Source organism: Ptiloglossa arizonensis, chromosome 4 (assembly GCF_051014685.1).
Source record: "Ptiloglossa arizonensis isolate GNS036 chromosome 4, iyPtiAriz1_principal, whole genome shotgun sequence".
Taxonomy (NCBI): Eukaryota; Metazoa; Arthropoda; class Insecta; order Hymenoptera; family Colletidae; genus Ptiloglossa; species Ptiloglossa arizonensis.
Genome location: NC_135051.1, coordinates 18,051,133 through 18,063,207, shown reverse-complemented (window position 1 = coordinate 18,063,207; position 12,075 = coordinate 18,051,133). Strand labels below are relative to the sequence as shown.

At 43.7% G+C, this 12,075-nt stretch overlaps 1 protein-coding gene across 4 annotated transcripts in view; it reads left to right on the top strand.

Moving 5' to 3' along the window:
- Nucleotides 1-12,075, top strand: part of Mtd (TLD domain-containing protein mustard) — a 252,832-nt gene that overhangs the window by 47,908 nt on the left and 192,849 nt on the right. The window contains exon 1 of one of the 4 annotated variants that reach the window (XM_076308376.1): nucleotides 233-394. The exons of the other annotated variants lie outside the window; for them this stretch is intronic. Coding sequence (XP_076164491.1) covers nucleotides 363-394 — 32 coding nt within the window. The 5' untranslated portion in view covers nucleotides 233-362. Of the gene's footprint in view, nucleotides 1-232; nucleotides 395-12,075 lie in introns of those variants that run through there. 4 annotated transcript variants of the gene reach the window in all.

Below are 12,075 nucleotides of genomic sequence, written 5' to 3'. Positions count from 1 at the left end.
CAGTCGCAGTTGGCGTGGCTGCTCGTAGAGGTTTCTCGAGATATTCGCGTATTCGGCGGTGTTCGTCTCGAACGCGTGGGCTACTAGACGCATGAATTATGAATCGCTTTTAGCGACGTTTCAATCCGGCGCCGTTAAACGCCTCTTCGAGCTCTATTCTTGCCGATTCTCGAGACGCGCGACCGCGTTCGTTGTCGAGCGACTGTTTCGACGGTCGTTCGCGGTTGTGCATTGTTCGTATGTCGCGAAGAATTTACGCGATGGACGCTAATTGGAGACGTGGATCGTGTAATTGGTAATTAGCTCCGGTAACGGTCGCGCCGCGAGGAGTTTATCTCTACGTTGGACGCTTTGCGGTGAAGATGGCGCAAGTGGAAAGAGTGTACGGGGGCGTGTGAGTAACGTTCCAAATAACTCTCCACGACACTATCCGACTTTTTTCCCCAGGTAGCTGCGCTTTCAATTTCCTTGAAACTCTTTCGTTTTTCGATTTTCAACTCTCGTACCGGTCGATTCGGTGACTTTCACTCGTCGAGCCCACCACAAGTTTCTGCTCATTAATTTATCAACGTTTAAGCCCGATCGTTTCGGTACGCTCGTTTCGAACAATTCTGTCTGTACGACCACAGGTGCACGGAAGGCGCGAGACTTCCGATTGGAAGAATGAGATTGATGACGCACGTTCTACCAATTGGGAGTCAGAAACGAGAGTGCCTTTTTAGCTGGCCGTGCAACGAAAGCAACGCGCGGTGTTACATTTCAAGCGCTCTCCGAATTAATATTACAACGTTTATACGGTGCAAATCGGTATGATCGTCGTACGTATATAAATAAACGATCGAGTCTCGAAGTGGAAGAAGCTCGTTCGAATAATTTTTAAGCGTGTAAATCTTCAAGACGAAGAAAATGATAAATTCGTATTAGATGCGTTCAGCGATCGATTCTCGGGTGAAAGTATCAACGACCTTGTACGCATAACGCGGTACGTATCCTCCATATTGTACAGCCTACTGTTTTCGTTCGTCGCGTCAGCTTCAGTTCTCGCCACCAGAGGGCTAATCGCCCCCCATTCGAATCCGTGCAGAAGTTCGCTCGTGTACGATCAAAAACAGTCGGAAAATAGTCGTGTTTGGGCTCGTTTTCACCGGGAAAATCTCGCCGATCCACTGGCGATACACTCGCGATGATACGAAGGAAAATATATACATTTTTACCTCGCGTTATCGGTCGACGCCCTCCGTGCGTTATCGTGCCGTACTCACGCCTACGAAGCGCGTGTAATGCGAGGCTCGTTAGCTGTCGCGCCCTCTCACTCGCTCTCGTTGCCTCTTATGCGCTACATTCGTTCGCGTCTGATTCGAGATAATAGCTACCCCTCGTTCGTTGTCGCGCGAAAGCTAGAATTAATTGTGTAAAGTTCACACACGTACGGCTACGTATATTGTTGCTAAACCGATGTATTCACCCACACGTGCCCTCCCATAGTACCAAACTACGGAAACATCACCGAATAACACGGAACATCGTTCCATTAGCGATGTTGTGTCGTCCAACGGGTGTTCGCGTCGTAATGACGTTTCTCCAGAGCTTGGACGAAATTTTGCCGGGTAATTAGCGCGTCTTGTGCCGCGTTATTGTATCGACGCGCTAATTAGTCACCGGTTCATCGATTTGTCATTAGCGTTCCGCGATTGTCCGCGATTGGACAGCGTCGTCGAGGGTATATAAATCGAGCCATTAAATCGCGACTGGTGCAACGCGATTGTGGAACGAAGTCTCTCCCAATACGAGAGATTTATTGTTCGCTTGGAAAAATTGCTCGATCGCCAAAGGACCCCCCTTTTGTTCGCTGATAAATGCAATCGCGACTCGGCCTTTCCACGGTCGCATTAAAGAGGACCGGGGACGATTATTCGATTTCATTTATTTACGTGCCTCCGCTATTCGCGAAGTTATCGGACGACCCGATATAAATACAAGAAAAAATGGAAATCGAACGGTAAATAATAAATAAAGTAGATAACCACGGTGAACCACAATAAGTGTGGAGATTGACGCACGAAGGAGCCTGGAATAAATTCATCGATGATACCAACCGTGGTTGGTGCTATTAGGTTGTTCGGAAAGTCGTTTCATCTTTTTTTTTTTGTGTGAAAATGAAACACGATTTTTTCAGCGTGTATAAATATTTTATTAAATTATGTATTCTCCATTTTCGAAAAGGAAATTTCGTTTTTTTTGGTGAAAATGAAACACGATATTTTTAGCGTGTATAAACACTTTATTAAATTATATATTTTCCATTTTGGAAAACGACTAACTGACTTTCCGAACAACCTAATATATAAGCTGTTCGTCGTTGATTTTCTCTAAGAGAGGGTAGTGGGGGAAAAAATTTTTTTTTGCCATAGAATCAGAATGAAAATCCCATTAGGTAATTGCACTCGAGTGGAAAGAAGGAGTGATTCAATTCTCTCTCTTATTTTTTATTCGCTTCGATTTTCTTATTTTTTTTTTCTTTTTTCTTGTAACCGGGGCTTCCGTCTTGGCAGCGCAACGTTTAATTTTCTCCTATGCAAACATTGGGCGTTAATTGCTCGGTTCGTGTCGGAAGCGGAAGAATCTGAAACGGATTGTACCACTTGTAACTGGCGGATGAATGTCGTTTCCACTTAATTTCTGCGGGGAAGCACACAACGAATCCATCGAGTATCGGGAACATTTTTTTTCCACGTTGTTTAAACGAAAATTCGCTTTTGAAAACAGTATTCAAAATTCCGATGATCTTTCTAGTACCAAAGATGTGTGTGTGTGTGTATATTGGGTTGTTCGTAAAATCATTTCGTTTTTCAAAATGGAGAATATATAATTTAATAAAATATTTATACATTCTAAAAAAATCGTGTTTCATTTTCACAAAAAAGAAAGAAATGAAATGACTTTCCGAACAACCCAATATATATATATATATATATATATATATATATATATATATGTACATAAATATGTATGTATGTATGTACGTACTGTCTCTAAAAGTGGCCATTTGCGTAAATTGTGTATATAGAGTGCGTTCCAGTTCGTAGTTGCCAAGCTTTGTGAGTATATTCCGTGGATCTGAATAAGAAAAAAAAAAGAAGGTATTATACAACGATCGTTTAAACGTTTCGTGAAAAGTTATGATAAAAGTACTGTTCGGTCTCGTAAAGCACAGCGAGGAGGTTTGTCGGCCGAAAACTGGAACACTTTGTATAATTCAATGTAGAATGGCAACTACATCGTTCCGTGGATTACGAGCGCTTTTAGTTTCGCAAGGTTCGTCAACTGTTGGCAAGCCGAAGCCACTCGAAGTAACATCACTGTGACAGTGGACGCGAGTCACTCCTCCCTCACCGATCGAAATAGAATTTTAATTTCCCGCTACTGGGTCTGGTAGCGCCGTGATTCATCGACTTTTCAACGTGAATCGTGATTTCTGGTGTTTAGACGCAGCCGGGAGCTCGGTCGCTGGTGGTAATGGTCCTCCATGAGCAACCAAATTTGGTCAGCGTGTAGCTACCCGGGAGAAACGCCCCGGGCAGATTGCCTGGCTCGCGTCGTTGCAACGTGGTGCTCCATTCATTGCCATGGTTTTCGAGAGACCGTTTTTTTCCATAACGTGAAAGAGAAAGTTTATTAAACAGCCATCACCTATATAGCGGTTATCGATCCGTGACTGGTTCCTCCGCACGACCCTGACTCCTCGAACTGTAAATTACCCGGCTAGAGATTCGGGCCAGGTTCTCTCCGGCATCGTAAATTGTCCGTTGCTCGACTTTCTGCCTCCCATTTTTTCTCTCCTTTATCGCCCGATCTGCATATCTTTCCCGCAGAATCGCTGTCGGCGCGTCGCCACAGCGATATCCAGACTTTATGGCGTTCGATATTTTTCCTTTTTTTTTTTTCTTCTTCCCCCTTCAGCTACCGAAAGCCACGCAGGAACGGATTTCGTAAAATGAGAAAAAGAAAATCTCACGCGCGAACGTAAATTATCGCGAAACGCGACGATAAAATGTTTCCTCGGTAAATGTTTATTTTTAGTGGGTGTCTCTGTACCGGTCTTTCGCGATTACTATCTCTAGAGACCGCATATATGCGTGATTCGCGAACTACTAGCTCTAGAAACCGTGTATATGCGTCATTCGCGAACTACTACCTCTAGAAACCGTATATATACGTAATTCGCGAACTACTACCTCTAGAAACCGTATATATACGTAATTCGCGAACGTCTACCTCTAGAAACTCTATATATATATACGACATTCGCTAACGACTACCTCTAGAAACCGTGCATATGCGTCATTCGCGAACGACTAGCTCTAGAAACTGTATATATACGTCATTTGCGAACTACTACCTCTAGAAACCGTGTATATATGTCCTTCGCGAACGACTACCTCTAGAAACCGTGTATATACGTCATACGCGAACGACTACCTCTAGAAACCCTATATATATACGTCATTCGCTAACGACTACCTCTAGAAACCGTATATATACGTAATTCGCGAACGTCTACCTCTAGAGACCGTATATATACGTAATTCCCGAACGACCAGCTCTAAAGACCGTATATATGTGTAATTTGTGAGCAATTACTTCTAGAGATTGTGCAGTATAGCGATCTTAAGACCGTAGGTATATACTTTTCGTTAATTACTACATTTAGAGATCATATACAGAGTGTTTGTTGTATCTCGACATGGTGGAATATTTCACAAACCACTAATAGTGTCGAAGAAACGATCTCACGAATGTTGTATGGAGAATGATAGAAAATTGACTTATACACCATATGATTGGCCCCTTCGCACCGAACAATCATTTTTAGAGTATATTTTTGATATTTTCGGTTCTTCGTAAGATTTTCCACCGTATCGAGATAAAACGGACACCCTGTATACATACTTTTTGTCAGTAGCTACCTCTGGAGACCATATATGTGTCTTTTATAACTTACTACCTCCAGAAGCCGTATATATATATATACGTCTGTCGTCAGTTGCTACCTCTAGAGGCCGTATATCTACGCCTTTCTTTGATTACTGTCTCCAGAAACCGTATATACATGTTTTCCATCGACAATAATTATCTCTAAAGGCTCTAGATGTACACGCTTCTTATCAGTTACCGCTTCTAGAGGCTATATATCTCCGTCAGTTGTAATCAACTCTATCTTTACGAAAAACATACCACGTCGCTGGAAATTTAAAACGTTAACGACTCGGAAAATTTTAATGTCGTTGACGAGGAAACTGTCACCGTCGTTTCTCACCGATTTCACGCTGGATTCACATGTTTCGATCCTGTCGTTCAACTGCTCGCGAGAACGTGGCACACGCTATGTATCTCCGTCGTCGGAGAGCGCGGTCTGAAAATGTTCATCGTTGAACGAGCAGCGATTGGTCGTAGATACGGCTGTCTCTTTGTTCGCTGAATTCATTCCGAATGAGAAACGAGGCCTAGATTCGTGCTCTAACGATGATCAAGGCCACGCACTGTGTCGAACACCGATGCGGCGAGGGCTACGTTGTCGTCGTCGCTCCGCGTGGCTTCTGGGCCACGTGAAAACAATGGAGCCATCCTGTCTATTGTACGCTGAAGACGGTCGCATGCATGCATCACGCGATGAATCCGTGCCTCCATCGTCGGACACGAGTCCTTCGAGCATGTGTATCGACGACGATGTTACATTTAACGAGCCCGAACGACCACCTGGACTCGTGATGCAGGACCCGGATCGAAAAAAAAAAAAACGCATCGCTGCTAGGAGTCAGACTTCGCAGTCGTCGATCTGGAATAATTCTCGATGGTAGTTACCGTTTGGAAATATCACGATCGCGACTGATAATATTATTCCTGCGAAATGAAATGCGTAGAGAAGAAACGAAACGTTCGAGATAAAATGGTAACGAGTCATCGTAGTCAGTTCGCGCGAAACACGGAGTAACTGGAGGTTGAATATGTCGAGAGGACGGCTTATAGGGCAGGTGTGTTGATATACAAGGTGACAGAGTCCGGTAGAAAGAGACAGTAGGTGCCTGGAGGTGATGGGAGGCGGTACCAGCTGCCTCGGGGGTCGTGAAGTCCGATACGGAGGATTTCCGGGTTATTGGACCCCGAGTTCGATCGCTCCGAGGTCATGGTACCCTGGGGAGACGATCGTGGATACATTTTCATCCGCAGCTGGCTCGATATCAAGATAAAAGTGTCGAGTAAACCACGCGAGGTTAGAAGAGTTTGGATTGGGAACCTCGTCTGCGTTCAACATCGGAGAGAACTGATTCTTTCTGGATCATCGGGACACCCTAAGTCTCATATTATTATACTTCAGTTCCTGTTATACTTCAAATAGTCCTATTTAATATTTAGAACGATCATCCTTCTTTCTAGAGCAGATCTCCTCGATTCCCAACAGAACTCTACGAAAACAAATGTCCATCTTCGTATCGTTCACTGGTGATATTCCTCCCAGAGGGAGTTGTGATTCTTCCTGGATCACCAGAAGGTACCTTACGAGTCCCTTTCACATCCAGAACTCACAGACCGTCCTCACCTCCTGGAAAGAGCTCTTCAGTTCCCAACAGTACCCTAAGAAACGAAGATTCATCGCCTTACTTTCCACTGGGGCTATTCTTCCCAGAGGGAGTTCCAATCCTTTCTGGATCACCAGGACGCCCTAAGTCGCATATTATACTCGAGACACTTTACGAGAGTCCCTCGCTCATCCAGAACTCACAAGATCGTCTTTCCTCTCAGAAAAGATCTCAGCCCTCAACAGTACCCTACGAAATAAAGAACTACCTTCGTTCCACCTATTAATCTGCCCTGGATCACCAGGACACCCCAAGTCGCATATTATACTCGAGACACCTTACGAAAGTCCCTCGCTTATCCAGAACTCACAAGATCGTCTTTCCTCTCAGAAAAGATCTCAGCCCTCAACAGTACCCTACGAAATAAAAAGGACCACCTTCGTTCCACCTATTAATCTTTCCAGGATCACCAGGACACCCCAAGTCGCATATTATACTCGAGACACCTTAAGAGAGTCCCTCTCACGTCCAGAAGTCAAAGACCATCTACCCTTTCGGAAAAGACCTCGGTGGTAGCCAACGAAATAAACCACCGGTGGCTGTCCCTCGCAGGATATCCGTTAGTCGCAGAATGCACATTTATTTTTCCGCGGCAATTATCCTTCCACGACCTGGAATCCATCCCAAATGTCGTCCAGGGGGGGTGGTGGACGAGGATACTCCCGTTTCCAGCAGCCTGTGCAATCGTCGCCTCGGCAACGGATACACAAGCGACACCTATACACCCCGAGTCCCGAAACTGGGCCATTGGATAATTATTCCGTTCTAAACGACGCGTCGAGCTGTCCTCCCCTCGTTGGTTCATCCACCGTGTTTGTTTCGACTCGACGCCCGACACGCGTCATTTCGGATCCATTACACACAGACCCCCTTGTGCCGCGTCCGCTCGAATCGAACGGTAAGGGTGACCGTCACCTTCGGGGCGAAATGACGTCGATACGCGGGCGTGTAGTCACTGTGACACAATTCGAGGAACTAGAGGCCACCGTCTATAGACCGACATCCATCCCCCTCGTTCCATATTCTGCGCAGTCGATGTATCGATGTAGCCACGTTCCCTCGTCGAAAACGTATCGGGATCAATACGCGAACAACGCTCCAGCGACGGGAAATTAACCGGTTTTTCCGAACGGGGAAATATATTTCACGGTATCGGGTTCGACGAGAGAGAGACCGCGGGTCCCCGGGCTCGTTCTCCATGTCGCTTTGTTGTGCACGGTTGTATGAATTTTTATTAATCTTTTTTTAATGGGAAGGGAAACGTCGATCGTTGCACGACTTTGTGTTCTTTTAGCGATTGCGCATTGCTCGGGGCTGGAATGATTTTTAGATCGCAAGGGGATGTGCTTTATTGATGGTAGTTGACAACTTGAGGGACACAGTATACGGTGTTAGACGAGGGGATATTTTTCTTGCCCGTAGATATGCGTACCTCGTAACCAAGGGGGTAAAGAGGTTCTGGGATAGAGTTTCAGAAATTCAGTCTCTGTTTTGCTAATTATTTATATATACAGATTACATAGATTATACCTGGCAATTTAGAGCAGTGTATATACAGCGTTTACTTCTTAAGAGGCAATTTACCACTGTACATATACGTAACGCAACTAGATGATTAAAGCAGGCCCTCTAGATTAGGGTTTAGGAGAAGTAACCTCTCGTTTGCTTATGCTCTATATATAGGGTAGGTATATTTCATAGCACACAACTTCTGACCATATCTGTGAATATGGCATTAGCCATTAAGAGGCCATTTCTTACCATGAATATACCTGCGCAGTTAGGAGGTTAAAAACGAGCCCCTTAAGTTGGGGTTTAGAAAAATCAGACCTTTGTTTGTTGTTGCCATATACATGGAGGATCTATAGATTATAGCAACTTGTGACCCTATATATATATATATGGCACCAATAAATGAAAAACTACTCTTCTATATTTACTGTTGTCAATATACTTCATTCGTAATTAGAGGGTTAGAGAGAAACCCTCTAGATCAGAGTTTGAAAAGAGCATTCCCTTATAGATACAAGCTCCATAGTTTATAGCAGCCTGTGACCGTATATATACGGCATGTGCAAGTGAAACAGTACTCTACTTATCACAAATATACTTCGTCTAGAGCGTTAGAGTAAATCCCTCTAGATCAGAGCTCGAAAAGAGTATTCCCTTATAGATACAAGCTCTATAGTTTATAGCAGCCTGTGACCGTATATATACAGCATGTGCAAGTGAAATAGTACTCTACTTATCGCAAATATACTTTATCTAGAGCGTTAGAGTAAATCCCTCTAGATCAGAGCTCGAAAAGAGTATTCCCTTATAGATACAAGCTCTATAATCTATAGCAGCCTGTGACCGTATATATACGACACCGGTAAATGAAAAGCTGTTCTTCCAGCCGTTGGATATGCTTCATCTGCAGCTCGGGGGGTTCAAGGGGAGCGCACCGGGGACTCGTTTCGATCGTTGCTTCGCCGAACACGATCCCAACCGTTCCGTTTCGACTTACAATGGCTCGCGATGCTGGGAATTAAACGCGAGAAGCAGAACGGGATCCGTTTACGAGCGACTTGGGAGGACAGAGAAACGGGACAGAGCTCGACAAGGAAATAGTTGGCAGCTTCAAAGCGGACGAAGGCTGCCTCGTAACGAACAACACGGGGGGTGGAATTAAGGGTGGGACGACATCCCCGCGAGCCCGGGGCACGTCGCTGAGAGTTCTTTCAGAGGACTCGAGATAACTCGGACGCCTCACGGGGTTGCCACGCGAGCCGACCGAAGTTTCTTGATTAAATTATCGGAAGCATGCTCAGCTCGTGCTTCCCGAGGCTACGTTCTGGGCGGAGTTGTCACGGAATCGATCGACTCGAACGATTTGTTCAAACCCTGCCGAAAAATGTCCCAAGATGTCGCTGATCAACCAACCCTTGCCCACTGTTGAAATAGTCGTTGCACCGGAGCTGTTACGGTGACACTAATATTTAAATAAATTTGATCTTCCGTAGTGGGGAACGATCTATCAGAAATATTCAACGAATAATTATGTATTATTTGTTCACTTACTGAAATTTACACGTAGCTGATGTTGGGAGAGTGGTGTTACGACTATTGGTGGGACTCTAAACACTATCTATCTATTTGTTTTTTTTTTTATATTATTTGAAGCAGGAATTATGTTTTATTATATAATTTTCTATGTTTTTCTTTGCAGAATATTTTGTTTGATGTAGATAGTTTTACATTATAATAACTTTTATACTGGTAGTTTTAAGGCATAGGTCTTTTATATTTGGAGAAATAAAATGTATTGATTATTGCGTTACAAGTATGGGATCCGATTTGAAAAATAGGTGCAGTTGAATTTTTTTTTATTTATTAATGTATGAATGTGTATAATATTAATATCAGGATACACTCTATTTCAAACTTTGTTTCATTAGCGTTTTAAAGATCTAGCTGTTCTTCGTCCGTGAGACACCCTGTATAGTACTTCTAGAGGTGGACGTTTATATATTATACAAAGGCCGTATCTATCCGTTATCTGGGAATGGATGATCGTATATATCCCACCGCAACAAGTAGACGTTAGTAGGCCGTCTGTACCTGCCCTCTATAGGTGTACATACGTATACGAAGAACGTATCATTTGTTTTCCTACGTTGTCTTGTTTGTCTTACGTTAATTGTTTTTGTTTGTTTCTACTCGAATATTAACTTTGAGGTTAGGTTGGAGTTTAGACAGACTCTGGCTGTGTCTCGCCGTTGTGCAAATTATTCTTGCGAGAAAATGTATGTATAGTGTACCTGTGCATGCAGTAGAGAAGAGGAAGGCTCTACAAGAGAGGAAGTATCATAGTAAAAAGTCCAAACAAAATTTGTTTCTCCCAAAAATTATCACAAAAGATATTTTCCACAAAGTAACAAACTTGAACGTTGTCTATGCGCAATATATATCCTTTTTGCATCTCAATAGGAAGATTCTACGCAAGAGAAATATCGTCGTAAAAATTTCAAAAAAAATTCTTTCCCAAAAATCATCACAAAAGAAATTTTTCCCAATATCTCAAATTTAAACACTGTCTACGTGCAATATATAACCTTTCTACGCCTCAAGAGGAGCGTTCTACCCGAGAAAACTATCATAGTGAAAATGTCAAAAAAAAATTCTTTTCCAAAGTTTCAAAAAATTCTTCCCTACTGTTCAATCCTTTCCCGTGAATTTTCCCCCGATATTAAACAATTTGGAAGGAATCCCCTGGAGAATCGTTCCGGACGATATCTCAATGATATTAAAGTTTCAGGTACGAAACAATGTAAGTTCCTCCCATCGCAAATAGTAGATTTTTTCGGTGCTGTCTGTCACCTTTGTCTTCACGAGTACATCGCGGATGAAAGAAACGGATGGTTCGAGGGTAGACGAGGAGTTTGGTGATGGATGAGGAGTTCGAGGGTGGACGAGGGGTTGGTTAGGAGGGGGCGGCTGGCAGTGAATAAAGAGGAAGACCGACGGAACGAGTCCGCCTCTACCATTAGGTAGATACTCCTCTTCAAAAATGTCTCGACGCGAGGTCATTGGGTAAATGGGTCAAGTAGACGCGCAGCTACTTACCGTGCACTTGGATATGCAGATTGCACGGGACGATTGCATGCATAGCGCGCGCAAGCGCTCGTTTATGACTTATGCGCGCGCGCGTAAGTGCCGTCTTTGACAGTGTTTCCCCTTGGCCGTTTAATTAATTACACCGTGAGCGTGTTCTTTTTAATGTTGGAAAATGTTTACAATTCCCGATGCGCCGCGGCCACTCGTTCGTTTGAACATCGCGCCTTTTTCAACGTGAAACGTTTAACCTCACTCCCACGCGTATTTAGCCGGTACGAGCTTCCGTCTTCGAGCCTTTATCGACGCGCATGCCCGCGGGGCATAGTTACCGCGCCTCTATTCGTCCGTAAACGTTCATAGGTCTATAACCTTCTATGGCGGGTGGTCGGTTTGAGGTTATGTCTCCATGTACGGACGGATACTCGTGTCTGTAATTTTGTTAAGACTAGATTTTTACCTTTTTTGAAGAGATTGTCGAGGAGAGGGTAATTCATCTGGAAAATTAACGTATAAATAACGATAAGGAAAGGGTTTGAATAAAATTGATTCGTGGGTTGAAAATTATTCGTGAGTCGAGAATTTCATTTTTCAAGATGGGGAGAAAATTTTCATTACCGACTTTTCGGTATTATCGATAAAATTGCATTTATTTTTCACGGTTACGTGTTCGTGAAACACGAATTTTGTACAACGTTGTCGTCTTTTGCTCGATTATTTCACGTTTTGCAATATTTCGTAGTCGTTGCGCGAGAGAAATTTTCAAAATCCGTTACTCAGCCATGCGGATCGCGTCGCGCGAGATTTCGAAAGAGCGGAATTTCCGTGAAATTTATAACCG